This window comes from Podarcis muralis, chromosome 9 (assembly GCF_964188315.1).
Source record: "Podarcis muralis chromosome 9, rPodMur119.hap1.1, whole genome shotgun sequence".
NCBI classification, from domain to species: Eukaryota; Metazoa; Chordata; class Lepidosauria; order Squamata; family Lacertidae; genus Podarcis; species Podarcis muralis.
Genome location: NC_135663.1, coordinates 56982774 through 56997504, shown reverse-complemented (window position 1 = coordinate 56997504; position 14731 = coordinate 56982774). Strand labels below are relative to the sequence as shown.

General features: G+C 43.7%; 1 protein-coding gene across 2 annotated transcripts in view; it reads left to right on the top strand.

Annotated features, from left to right (window-relative positions):
* The window catches only part of MTMR7 (myotubularin related protein 7), a 36980-nt gene extending 23022 nt beyond the window's left edge, over window positions 1-13958 (top strand). For both annotated transcript variants that reach the window (XM_028744864.2, XM_028744865.2), the window contains 7 exons: window positions 1213-1322; window positions 2661-2786; window positions 3273-3322; window positions 3842-4042; window positions 5906-6037; window positions 8919-9045; window positions 11356-13958. In XM_028744864.2, the coding sequence (XP_028600697.2) occupies window positions 1213-1322; window positions 2661-2786; window positions 3273-3322; window positions 3842-4042; window positions 5906-6037; window positions 8919-9045; window positions 11356-11721 (1112 nt within the window). In that variant the 3' untranslated portion in view covers window positions 11722-13958. The remainder of the gene's footprint in view (window positions 1-1212; window positions 1323-2660; window positions 2787-3272; window positions 3323-3841; window positions 4043-5905; window positions 6038-8918; window positions 9046-11355) is intronic.
* The last annotated feature ends 773 nt before the right edge of the window (window positions 13959-14731 follow it).

Sequence of the window (14731 nt, the reverse complement as noted above, 5' to 3'; positions counted from 1 at the left end):
GCAGGAGCAGGGACTGAGCAATGGGAGCAAAATCCCGTCAAAACCCCGTCACGGGGATTTGAACCGCCGACCTTCTGATCGGCAAGCCCTAGGCTTTGTGGTTTAACCCACAGCGCCACCCGCATCCCAGGGTCTCTAGCTTCTAGCTTATGACATGTATGATGCTACTCATTACAAAGGCTTTCTATTTGGGTCCCAGCTTCTACAAATTAAATCTGATCAATACAAGTTAAAATGCTTCCCCTTCGTTGTTGTTTTTTAAACTTTTATCTGTGAGGGTCAATTTGCAGTTTGTCTGCTTGGTAGAATACCATGCTTGGTGGGTAAAAAGCAACCCTCCCCCATGTTGCCTCCCTTCACTGCTTTTCATTTAAATAAAATTTGGGCTTTGTTATACATATAACAAATTTGTCCCTAGATGTGTAAGCAAGCATTCTGCAGCTTTGTGCGACTGTACACACATGACCTCTTATTTCAGAATCATAGGAGACTTGGGTTCGTTTTTATTATTAGTCCTCACACAGTCTAGATCTATTACATATTTCCTGCCCCTGAAAAGCACTTCTTGAGAAACTGGTTTCATTCCAAAAATAAAAGCTCATTGCAGATTGATTCTGTATTACTCTATAGTGTGTGCATTTGAAGAAAGATGAAAACCTATTTAGGCAGTCCTGGCAACAAAAAGGTGTATCCACACCTTTCCCAAGTCATCCTTGTGACTCTGAAAGCTGTGCTCCTTTATGTGGCAGTATACCCCTGTTAAATTTATTTTGGGTACACCTGTATATAATTGCACTAAAAGCTACGATTATGCATGTGGGAACCAGCTCCCAGTCCTTTTTTTAATTCCCCTTTTTCATGTGCTATGTATTGGAAAAGACAGTGTTCTTACTTTTACTATGTCCTCTCCAATAGCTCAGTCGTTACAGCATGAGACTCTTAATCTCAGGGTTGTGGGTTTGATTCCTACATTGGGCAACATATTCCTGCATTGCAGGGATGGGACTAGATAACCCTTGTGGTCCCTTCCAACTCTACAACTCTAGGAGTCTATGTATTTTGTGGTTTTTATGTTGCAATTTTATGCTGCAAACCACCCTGGGATCTGCGGATGAAGGGTGACATACAAATTTTAAAAACATTAATAATAATGACAATAATGTAAAACTGGCTATAAACAGAATTCTTTACTGAAGCTGGTGTATTTTGCAGTTTGCGAGCTGAGATCTCCTTCGATGAGTGACTTCCTCTGGGGTTTAGAGAACTCAGGCTGGCTAAAGCATATCAAAGCCATCATGGATGCTGGCATCTTTATTGCTAAGGTGCAGTATGTACTTTTTAGAAAGAAATTGGGATAGTGCTGATTCAGGAGACCTGATTTTATGCTGTTGACTTGCTGCTGCCTCCAGGGATTTATTATGTAAGAAATGTATGAGGCTAGGGAAGTAGACGGTGTTGCTCTGTAACAAACAGGTACCATGTTACTGAAACAAATTGTGTCATGGGCCCCTTTAGCCCACTCTGTCCTGCCCAAGTTACCATTACCTGTCCTGCGTACCTGTGGCTGTTGACACCACACTCCCAACAACCAGGGAACATAGAGCAGGGGTTGCCAACCTTTTTGGACCAATGGCCATATCTCACATTTTGAGAGCGTTCTGGAGGCATCAGTCACAGAATGGCTTCCACGAGCAATGTGGTACAACACAAAATTAAGAGAGATGGTTGCCTGCAACAACTTTATGCTTTCCATGGGAAGTCAGCTATGTTCTGCTGGTTCTGATTGCAGAGATCACACTATATTGACAGACACACTGATGCTCTTGCTGTTTAATATCAACAGGGAGCATTTTTCAGTTCTAGAATATATATATATAAGGTAGCCACACCACCCTCACTCTCATTTCACAGAAATTGCTTAGAAGGTACCTGCACATTTTGTTCCATAACTTTCTTTCTAGATGAGCTAGAGACCTTTTTAAAAAAATAATAATAATGAAATCTTATAGTCTGGGACACCTGCCCAAAGGCACCAGTGAAAGCCTTTGTGGACAGCATGTCAACCCCTGACACAGGATCAATAAGCTGATTTGAACATTTTGACAAGCTGGGCGTGACCCCTAAAGCTGACAGAAGCAAAATATGACAAGATATATAATTGCTGTCCACCGCCTGCCAAGATCTGCCCAGTGCATTATGTTGACTTGTAGAGTTCTTTGTTTGGAAACACTGGAACATAAGAAGCTGCCTGAGACGGACTCAGATGACTGGTCCATCTAGCTAAGTTTTGCTTACACCAGGGATGGGAAACTCGTGCCCCTCCAAATTCTGCTAGACTGCAACTTTCATTGTCCCTGACCAGTGGACATGCCAACAAGGACTGATAGGAGTTGGAGTCCAACAATGTATGGAAGGTCACAGATTCCCCACCTCTGGTCTCCACCCCTGGTCTATGCTGTACAGGCACATGTTTCAGACAGGGGTCTTTCCAAGCAACACCTAGGGATGCTGGGAAACTGTAGCTGGAAACTTTGCAAATCCAAGCATGTCGTTCTTTGAGTTGGCTGTACCAGTTTGACGTAGTTCACACAAATGATGGAAATGTTACCACTCTGCATTTTATTGGCTATATATCTCTTCAATGTTCCTCTGTATTTTAGGCTGTTGCTGAAGAAGGAGTGAGCGTTCTTGTTCACTGTTCTGACGGATGGGACCGGACAGCTCAGGTTTGCTCCATAGCAAGCCTTCTTATAGATCCATATTACAGAACTATGAAAGGGTTTATGGTAAGCATGCTTGCTTTTGCAGAAAAAGGGAGACTTGTAACAAGCTATATGTTCTGTAGTTACTTGGCTTAATATAGCAGAGGCTTCCTTAACACAAAGTAATTTAAAGCTACTTTTAATTATCTAGTGGTTTGGTTCTATGCGCCTCTGTGAGAGCAAGTGTAGCATAGGAGCAATGAAAGCTCCCTTCTGCTGAGTCAACCATTTGCCCATTCGCTCAGGATTGTCTATGCTGAAAGCTCATCCACACTTCCACTTGACTCTTGCCTAAAAAGCACGGGTCTCACCTCTTTTCTATTTTCCCCATTGGATGTTGCTGAACTACAACTCCCATCATCCTTGGCCACTGGTCATGCTTGCTGGGGCTGATGATAGTTGGAGTCTGAAAATAGGTATCCCACACCTGCCTTAGACTGACAGTGAAGATAATTTTCTGTTTTCTTAAAAATGCATGTGAGCTTCTTATACATACCTCTCTCCTTCTAGGTATTAATTGACAAAGACTGGGTTTCATTTGGCCATAAATTTAATCACAGGTAAGTGTGGTTTGCTATGTGTAGATTTCATGAGGCTACAGCCAATGAAATGTGTTGCTACCATTGGATAGCAAATGAACAACACTTTCTAAATAATACCTATAGCTGCGCCTTTGAGCTATGAGCTAAATCTTCCATAACTGTCATGTTGTATGAGGCAGCCAATCTTTGACTGAGGGACAGCAGTGGTTGTGCAATGTTTCAAACTATGGTGTTGTAGTAGTAATTCAAGATAACCAGGGGACTGCCTTGTGTATGACTATGTAGGCAAACTATTTTCTGATTGTATGCAAATAAATTGAGATGTTAGCTATTCAGGCTTCGGCTGACTCTCATGCCTCAGCCAAGTCAAACTTCAGACTTGGTTCTGAAGTGCTGGGAATAGCACCAAAGTAATCTTTTTCTTTTAAAAAATTATTTACATTGAAGTTTAGGACTGGGCTTGCAATGGTGCAGGGTGTCATTCATTGAAAAGGATAATTTGCTATGAATTAACTTTTCATTTTGGGATTGTTTTAGGTATGGCAATTTAGATGGAGACCCAAAGGAGATCTCACCAGTCATTGATCAGTTCATCGAGTGTGTTTGGCAGCTTATGGAACAATTTCCTTGTGCCTTTGAATTCAATGAAAGGTTCCTAATCCACATACAGCATCACATCTGTTCGTGCCAGTTTGGGAACTTCCTGTGCAACTGCCAGAAGGAAAGGCGAGAGCTCAAGTAAGGCATGCTTGCCACTTAAATGATACGTATGCACAATAGGCCATTCACTCCTTGAGAGCTGTATTTCATTTAGATGAATGGGGGACTGGAAAGGGCAGTCCTGGCCATGAAAATCTTTTACCCTCCACTTCCTAGTTCTACAAGTTCTATCAGGTTTCCCAACCTAGTTAACTCCATATCTTTTGGACTACAACTCCTATCAGCCCCAGTCAGCACAGCCAGTGGTCAAGGAGTTCCAGATGGAAGTCTGATAACATGCCTTTTTTGAGAACAGAAAGGACCTGTGTTTTGCCATGACTTGGACTTCAAACGTCTCAAGCTTGCTACAACCCTAGGCCTGTTGGACTGCTGTGATGTTGGAGTCCTGCTCCCATCCACCCCTGGCAGCCTGGCTAATAGGAATTGCACAGGTTTCCCACCCCTGCTATATCACTTTTATTCATTGGATTTGATTTGGAGTTGAATGTACCGTCTAGACTAGGGGTGAGCAACATTTTTCAATTCAAGGGCTTCATTGCCTTAGGTCAGGGACACTGGCCGAACACTGACAAGTGTACACTGGCAGAAGGGGGTTGGAGACTGACGTGGAAGAAAGGAACCTGTAACAGCCAGGAGGCAAGAGTCAGAGGCAGGAGAAGCTACAGGTTTGGAGAGTGAAGACCAGGTGCAGGGGAGGAAGAGAGAGGTCAGGCTGGTGTAGAGTCAAGGGCTTCAACACCCACTCCTCCTGCCCCCTTCAGTCCTGCTCCACTGATTCCCAGGACCAGAAGAGATACGTAAGCCAGGTTCAAGGGAGGGGCCTCTCCGTTGTGGCAACTGCCTCATCGGGTGCACACTTAGGTGTAGCTGAGAGACGTAGGACTGATGGCCCGGCCTTTTCCTAACTTGTAAGTGCACTTTTGGCAACATCATTGTTTCCCAAACTTGGGTGTCCAGCTGTTTTTGGGCTACAAATCCCACCATCACTAGCTAGCAAGACCAGTGATCAGGGATGATGGGAATTGTAGTCCAAAAGCAGCTGTTTGGGAAACACTTGAGTTAATTCCTAAATGTGGACATTCCTTGCCTGACAGTGCCTTGACTTGTGGGAAAGCTTGCTCTGTTTTCAAGTTCTGAGCAGACCCCAGGACAAAAAGTGGACTGAACAACAGGTGCAACTTTGTGCGGTAGGCTGCATGTCAGCCATGCAAAAGGTACTAGCTTCTATGTGAAAAACGTGTGCGCATGCGTCGTCCCCCTGCCTCACCCTTTCCACTCAACTAAGCAAGAAGCACAATCATAGGCCAAGGACACATTCAATCCAGACAGAAGCACCCGAGGGCCAGTGAAGACTGCAGCCTGGGAAAGGGATGTGCTTTTGGAGAGCCAGTGTGCTGTAGTGGTTAAGAGCAATAGACTCGTAATCTGGTGAACCGGGTGCGCATCTCTGCTCCTCCACATGCAGCTGCTGGGTGACCTTGGGCCAGTCACACTTCTTTGAAGTCTCTCAGCCCCACTCACCTCACAGAGTGTTTGTTGTGGGGGAGGAAGGGAAAGGAGAATGCTAGCCGCTTTGAGACTCCTTCGGGTAGTGATATAGCGGGATATCAAATCCAAACTCTTCTTCTTCTTTGGAGAGGGTTCAAAGGGCTGGGAAGTGAGGCTTAGTGGGCCACTTTTGGCCTCAGGGATTGAGGTTCTCCACCCCTCCTCTAATCCCTCTCCATTCGGAATAGGGGAGCTTGAATCAAAGAGTACCCAGTCCAGAGCATTTGAATTCTAGCCTTCTTAACTAAACACCTGCTCTCTTAACCTACTTCCACCAGCGTATTTTGGCTTGGGCTTGTATTCATGGGACTTGTCTTTCAAATAAACTCACAGGATTCAAGAGCGGACTTACTCACTTTGGGCTCACTTGTGGAAGAATCGGGCTGATTATGTGAATCCGCTGTACAGGGAAGACCATAACCGGACCCTGCACCCACAGTCCGCACCCTGCCATATCATCTACAAGTAAGTGACAATCTTGCCACTGGATGTTCTCTTAACGGAAAACGTTAGGACAAAATGCTGCTGTCCGTTTCCCAGGTTTCATTCCGGTGTGTGAGTAATGTGATAATGTTCCGTTTAGGAAACATAAAGCCATGTGGAGTTTCTTGCTAAATAGACGCTTCACTTGTATCGCTGGATTATTCCCGGAAATAATATCAATGCCCAGTCCTGAAATAAATTTGTATTAGGATATCTGTTCTAAAAGCACCTGTTCCCATCAGCACCAATGTTGGGCTTGGTAGCAAGGCTATAGGCATGCATCTTTTTTATGTGGCAGATATCATGTGGTTTGATTTCTAACATCTTTCAGCAAATGTCATCCTTAAGTTATATTGAATATATATATCTCATCATCATCATCTCTCTTTCTCTCTCTCTTGCCTGTATATACAACCCTGTATATGGAAGCTTTTTAAGGTTTAATGTTTTACTATGTTTTTATACATGCTGGAAGCTGCCCAGAGTGGCTGGTCCGGCCCAGTCAGATAGCCGGGGCACAAACAAACAAACAAACAAATTAATTAATTAATAATAATAATAATTGAAGTTCTCAATTTTAAAGTCAAATGTGCCTGTATAGGACTTTCTTCCCAAATGGCCACTTACATATATTCCTAGATTTCTTGCTCATTTTCGTTTTTCTAGCCCCCCCCCCACTCCCAAAGCTAGAGTTTATATATATTTTCTATGATCCTGTGGAATAACAACAACAACAACAACAACAACAACAACAACAACAACAACAACATATTTCTTGTACCCTGCCTGACCTGGTTGCCCCAGCCACTCTGGGCAGCTTCCAATAAAGTATAAAGTAACACACCGAAACATCAAACATTAAAAGCTTCCTGAAACAGGGCTGCCTTCAGAGCTGCCAAAAGTCATATGATTTTTTTATCTCTTTGACATCTGATGGGAGGGCGCTCCACAGGCCAGGCGCAACTACCGAGAAGGCCTTCTGCAGCATAGACGGGCCCTGCTGAGGCATTTGGTACCCATGGACACCAACCACATGAAGGGGTCAGCTGAAAGGCACAATACTTGCTACGGCATGTGGTGGGCACACCTACAAGCTGATGAGTCATTACCAGCAGTCTGACAAGGGGCCCTCCTCAGCACATAGGATTTCCTCCACAGGGATGGGAAAGCTTGGTTAATCAGAGGTCCTGTCCTCATGTTGGAAACTGACATGCCCAGAAGCAGTGCCCTTCAAACTGATGCAAATCATGCAGCTGGTGGGGCTGGCATGCATGGCAGAGTCAGTGGGAGGGGGGCTAGCCCCACATGTACTCTCTGGTCCCTTCACACATTTGGTAGCTATGGATACCAAATGCCTAATGGGGCTGCAGTCTTAACCCTGATGTGCTGCGAGGATCGCTGACACTGGAACGAGCACATCCAGTCCCCTAAAATTATATTTATGGAAATTTACAAATAATGTTTATTATTGCTACAATTCAGAAGCTGTAAATGTTTTATGTACAAATGCAAATGGTAAAAATCAGGATCTCTCATTGGTTTCCGTTACGGGGTGTGCTGTTTTATTGTTCTGATTGCTTTGTTCCCCGAGGAAATTGTTTTTTAAAAGTTGATCTTAAGATAACATTGCCTCTTGAGAATTAAACTGAACTACTATAGATTTGGGAAAGGGGTGGTTGTGTCGACAGGAATCCACTTAGCGCTATCATTAGAACTTACAGCATTACAGAGCCTCTTAAAATAGCTTCACAAGCCCTTTCTAAACAGCTCTATTCTGAATCCACCTCTGACTGTTACTTAACCCTGCTCTGATCTGCTTATGCGCACGCAACCGACCTTTGGTTGCATGTAACCGGAGGAACTGGACAACAGGGCGGATAAGTCTAACCCAAGTTGTCCACAACATGTCTTTATGGTGTACCCCACCGTCTCTGAGACTACTGTTTTCAGGTTAACCAGGGAACTGTCATGTAGGTGAGGTCTGTGACAATGACAGAGTAGAGTAGGTCACGGGGGAACCAGCGTCTCAGGGTTATGTGAAGAAACATCTGCCTATACATTAGGTGTTCCTTCTCACTGCAGCACACTCATTGTTTCAGGGATCTTGTGCTTGCGGCAAATTGTGAAATATTGATTGCTCGACAGCTGCTTCATGCTGAAATGTGTCACTTTCCCAGACAGAAACGTCTCAGAAATCCAGGAATATATATTTCAGCTGCATGGCTTTGCAGACTTCCATGTTAAAATTAGCCCCTAGATAGAAGAAGGCAGGCAAGGATTTTCACATGTCAACTTGAAATTTGAGGAACTTCCCCCCTTATTAAACTTGTGTCTAGTATAGCATAGAGCAGGGGTCAGCAAGGTTTACCGGCCATGGGCCGGATCACTCCCACGGAGATTGTCTGTGAGCCAGACTGGCGCAGTGTGATGCCAGAAATCTTGTCTGCGCATGTCCACAGTGCCAGAAATGGCTTCTGCGCATGCTCAGACACCAAAAATCACACCTGCGAAGAAGCAATTTTCAGCGTCTTGACATGCAGACGCGATTTCCGGTATCTGCACATGTGCAGGCTCGATTTCCGGTGCCGCTTGGCGAGTTCCCATGCTGTGCTGGTTTAGCGCAGAGTGCGGGGTGCTCGCTGAGTGGGCAGCTCAGTTCAGGGGTGGCTCATGGGCCAGTAAAACAGTCTTCGTGGGCTGCAGGTTGCTGACCGCTGGCATAGAGGTCTGCACTGGGCCTTAAAAGCGATCTTATACTCATTTAGGTAGAACTTTCCCCATTGAACTCTGTGGGACATACTCCTGAATAGGCATGCACTGGATTTCCTTGTGAGTCCTGCAACTTCATTCTTTCGTTTTCCAGATTCTGGAGTGGAATGTACAACCGCTTTGAAAAAGGGCTGCATCCTCGGCAGTCTGTTACTGAGTACTTATTGGCAGTGAAGGAAGAAACACAACAATTGGAGGAAGAGCTACTGGTCTTGGAAGAGGTCTCTTTATTTATTTATTACATTTCTATCCCACCTTTGGGGTGTTAGGGCCAGGGGTAGTCCCTTTGGTGGGGGACATGTTAAGCTCCTTCTGGGGTAGTTTGTCCACCTTTGGTCCCCATCCTGCTCTCAGCTCCCACCTGTAGCTCCTAGAAGCTGTCAGCATGCAACTGGTTGGCTAAACCAGGTGAGGGTAGCTGATGGGTCTCAAACCTTCCATGAGATAGGGACTTCCTCTGCATGCAAAGACAGGCTCTGGAGGACGAACCAATAGTGGGTCCATAAGGTGGTTTCTGCATGTGCTATAGAGGGGGAAGATGGGATTTGCCAACCTGGGATGGTAACCCATTGAGAAGGAAAACTCTGGTCTTAAACCTCCTCTGCCTTGTGGGATATCATCAGCAAGGCCCAGAGTGGTTTCTTGTCATCTGGGCAGCCCAGGACCTCCATCCACACTGCCCAGGCTTGCACTTTGGTGCAGCCAACACAGCGGTTTGAATTCATCCCCAGTGGCACATGCCATTCTCTCTCATGATGGATGCCAACAATCCCACCTTTCCTCCAAGGAACAAAGGTGGTCTATGCGGTCCTCCTTCTCTCTGTTTCATTCTTGTAACCACCCTGTGAGGGAGGTTAGGCTTAGAAACTGGGACTCGTCCAGTGAAGGAGCTTTCAGAGTTGAACAGGGCATTGAACCTGAACTCTCAGGTCCTAGTCAACACACTATAACCACTACATTTCACTATGCTTCTTGAAGTCAGTGTGGTGGGCCAGCTTTGATCCAGTTCAACGTGTGTGTGTTGCATGCAGCTGGTGGTCCCAGATGGGGATGCGTCCATCAAGCTAAACTGAGTCCATCACTATGAAGATACAGAGATGCACCTCCAGCATACAGATCTCCCTTTCTTGACTGGAGCACTTGCATTCCACAACCCCCCCCCCCAGCTAAAGCTAATTTTATGACTTTGGATGGATTGTTCCCAACGTCTGTCAGTGTTTACTGTACCAGCGAAATAGTACCAAATACTTCACAATCCCTGATCCTAAAAGTGATGAGACAGAAGACTTTTTTTTTGTCTTGCTTTTATTATGATTTCCCATCCTCTCTTTCCTGTCCCCCCATAAAATTGTAGTTATTAGCTGCCATTTCAAATGAAACATTTCCCCCGTGGTGACTTATAACATGTAAAACAATTACAAACTGTATAAAATATAAACAGCATAATCAGAGGTGTAATAGCAGCAGTAAAAACATTTCAGATCAATATATTGCAGCCAGCAGTAAGACTACTGCCTGTTAAACTCTCTCATTAAAAATTGTTTTTAGAGCCCACCTAAACACTACGAAGGAGAGAGCTGATCTTGAGGGAGAGTGTTCCATAGACATGGGGCCATTGCAGAAAAGGCACTGTCTTTTGTATACACCAGCCTTCGCTTATTTTATGGAGACTACACTAATGGGACTTCTGTAGCTGATCTCAAATCCCTGGCAAGTTCAGTTGGGCTTCGACAGTCTTCTAAGTAGCTTGGTACCAAACATTTATGTCAAAATAAAAAAATGAAGACTGGTCAGGAATGACCTTCCAAAGATGAAAGAGAACCCTCCAAAAATTGGACCTTATCAAAACACATTTTCTCAGGCTAAGAAAAGAAAAGATGTTTTGCCTGGGGGTGGGGCGGGAATGTTGTGAGTCAGTATCCTAAGTCTCTCCAGGGTGGAAACTTGCTCCACTGTAATTTCACTTGGCCATTCTCTTTCAATCCAATCCATTATATTTCATGTTGTTCTCCGTATTTAGTTTTTTTGTTCAAAGCATTTATACTCATCCCTATGCACAAAGGATCCTAGAGTGACTTAGATCAAGAAAAGCAACAGATGTGACACAAAAGGATAAAGGGATGGGGAGAGAAGAGGAAAATAATCAACCTTAGGCACCAAATTTTTGATGTTTATAATAGCCTTGTAACACCAATAATTTCATGCCTGAATTTGCTTGCTTTACTCTTCCCCTCCCCATCCTTTTTGACGAGTTAAGATGGAAAGGGACTGGTTGCTGTTTTGTTTTATTTTAAGGCCTTGATGGCCCTTGAGAAATAGTAAACATAATAGGAAATAATAATAATGTTAATATGGGATGTATATTTCCTCTTCCCTTGCTGTCCCCTTTTCCTTTTGTGAGGTGCCAGGGCAGGGACTGTGTCATTTTTATTGATATGTGAGTAATTCTGGGAGCTTTTTTTGCTGAGGAGCAGGATATACATGCTTTGAAAGATAGAAAAACGAGGAATGAACTGTTTCTTGTCTTGCAGAGATTGGCCAAACTTACAAGCGGGCCGTTGAATAATGGTGAGATGAAGCAAAAACAACGAAATGGAAGCAATGACTTTGGACATTCTACTTCCAATGACAGCATCGCCAACACTCCCCAGGATTACACAGGCAATCTGAAATCCTTCTCCTCCCGGAGTCCATCACAGGGAGATGAAGAAGACTCGGCCCTGATTCTTACGCAAGATAACCTGAAAAGCTCTGATCCAGATCTCTCTGCCAACAGTGATCAGGAGTCAGGTGTGGAGGACATGAGCTGCCGGTCCCCAAGCGGAGGGGGATGTTTGCCCAGCGAGGATAGCACCAAAGACCGCGATTCGGACGAAGCTGTTTGCCTTACTGTCTGAAACGACAGCCAGCCAGGTGACAAATGACTGCATGTTGAAAGAGAGAAAAGTCCAAAGAAATAGAGTTGTGCACTTAAGGTCCAGATGTAACATAGTTGTAAGCTAGAATCTTAACTGGAAAAATGACCTCTTATATTTAGCTTCTCCTATTTAAGAACCGTCATGTATTTATGGGATTGCTTCATCTTCCTTTAATAACTGACAGAGCCATACAGAACGGACAATTTCTATTTAACTTAGAATTCTAGGTTTGTGTTTAGTTGGTCGACAGCAGTACCGTTCCAAAGAAGCTTCGAGAAAACATGTTGATGCAAGCCATGCCAAAACAAAACAATGACCTGCCCTCACCATTCCTGCAAAATAACAGCTTGCCGCTTTATGGATACAGCTGAAAAAAGAAGTCCACTTCTTGAAGAGCATTACTCCATCCGTTCAGAAAGTTATAGTTAAAATAGTAAAAAAAATCATTCCCAGGTTCCTGGATTTATTCCACAGCCTTCCTCAAACTGGTGCCCTCCAGATAATTTGGATTACAACTGCCACCAGCTCTAGCCTGTGCAGGTGATGGAAGACGAGTCTAGGCACAGACAGCATACCAGTCACTTGTTGCAGATTCTTAAAAGGACCAAGTATTTAGAAAGCATTTCCCTGTGTTACAGATGGGGAGTACTGAGGCAAGGCTGTACTGCTGAGGACCACAAACCCTGAGGACCACAAGCTTGTGCCAAGCAGGCCCAGAAGCCCCAATTTTTCCTGCTCCTTAGTTTTGCAGAAGAGGAAGAAAACAAAGATGAAGTTGTAGCTCAAATCAACAAAGGGCCTTCTCTTTGCTTTCCTCTAAGGGAGAAGCTTCCTTAAATACTGTGACCCTGATCCAGTCTTAGTTCCAGGTATAGCCATGTGTAACAACAGCTTCACGATCAAGGATGCAAAGTCACATGCCCTTGCAGAATAAAAGATACCCTGTCCATTCTGGTTGGGTTTGTAGCACTGAGAAAGCAAGCGATGTGAATCCAGGTAAATGCAGAGAGGCTGTTTATGGGGATTGATGTCTTTTGCTAGACTTCTGTCTCCGAGAGCTCTGCTTTTATATCATTTTGGGGGTGGGGGGATTTGAAGATGATTGCTGCTTAATGGGACCCCTGTACTTAAGGCCTATCTTTGACTTCTAGTTTGGAAGATACTGGGCTGTATTCAATGCCCCGCAAGTTGAACTCTGCCTGTGCAACAAGACCCCCTGTGCATGTCCCGCAAACCACATTTTGTTCCTGATTAAGAGTTTATATTGGATTAGCTATCATGTGTACATACAACAGTCAAACCCTGGTTTTAGTCTAGCGACAAAACAGGAAAAGAACTCAGGGTGTGGTCATGCAGGCAAAGAGGGTGTGACAATGCAAACAGGACGGGGCTTGATTCAAAAATAGTTCCTGTTAAGGTATATGGAGCTGCAATAAGGTAAATGGACTGCAATAATCCAGATTAGTTGGGTTTGGTTAAACTAAGTGATTTTGGTTACTAGTAGCAGAAAACCCAGCAGAGTCACGGACCCAGATTCCTGTCACTTCTTATGTAAATGTAATGGCTGTAGCTCACTCCTGGTGTGGGCGGGGAGTGGGTAGGACAAGGGACATAATTTTGGGAGCAAACACTGTCCCCAAAACTCATAGCGCCAGCCTTCAGTGATAAAAACCTGGTAGGGATGTAACACATCTAGCAACATTCAGAAACTTGCAAGATGACTCACATTGGTTTTAAACATTCCATGTTTTGAAATCAGCTCCACACTTTAGAATCGTACATCTTTCTAAAACATATGCGTAGAATACCTGATGTACATTCTTAATGATTTTTCTGGATAGGAATGAAGAATGGTTTCTTTCAAAACTTGGAAAGCATGGAAGCGCCATGTTTGTGGAATCACATATGAAATACGGATGATGTGAAGGTGAAATCTGGGAATTGAACTTAAAACAAGTGTAACACTGTATACTATATCATCTTGTCTGTATTTCTAGAAATATAGGAGTTTGAAATATGAAAAACACTTATTAAAATTTGTGCAGCATATTTTAATGTCCAGTTTTGCCGCTCAACTCCTGATGGTTTTGCTTGGGATCCCTGAACTCTTGATTTAAGACATTATGGCGTGTTTTGTTTTTGTATCGTCTTAATGCTGCATTATACTACCTGAATGAAGGTTATTTAAATAATAAATACATAAGAACGCACAATTATTATATTGTTTATATTTAGGATTATTATAATTTTGGAAAATTCAAGATATTCTTTTAGAATAAATGTTTGTGCTCTCATCAATTTCTTTGAATCCGCAATCCAGAGGTGTGTACTACTCAACTCTTTCAAGACACTTAACCATGCCACCAGCTGCTTAAGTAAGGGGGAATCTAGCCCCACTCCTCCGCACTAGTTCAGTGGACTTCAAACCTTTTTGAACTAAACTCCCCCCAATGGGTGGATCAAAGGGGTTGACTATTCCACTGTCGTGTGCTCAAATGACTTACTGTTGGGGTGCAGAGATATAATTTTAAAACCCTAATGCACCCTGAGAAATGTGAAATTTGAGGTGGGTCTATAATCTGTTTCTGCACCCTGGACAAACTGCTAAGAACTTTTGGACTATTAATAGCCAGCATGCAAATTTTGTCTTACCTGCATGCTTTATGTCCAAACTATCTACTTTTAGCTGTAAAGCTATTTAAGTGCCAATTCAAGCTCCATCTTCACATGCTGTTTAAGTTTAAAGGAGAACCAAAGCTTAGGTATAGCATGGCATGGTTCTGCTCAATAACATTAGAGACTGATTTTAATTTGTACGTCCACCATTGACCAGGAAGAAACCAAAAACGACTGATATATTCCAAGATAAATTTCAGATTAAAAGAAGTGTACAACTGATGGGACACACAGGATGTTACAGCATACCTTTCCTCCTAACAAAAATGCTCCTATTCCGGCTTTCAGAGAGCCATTCCTTCCACACAGTGCT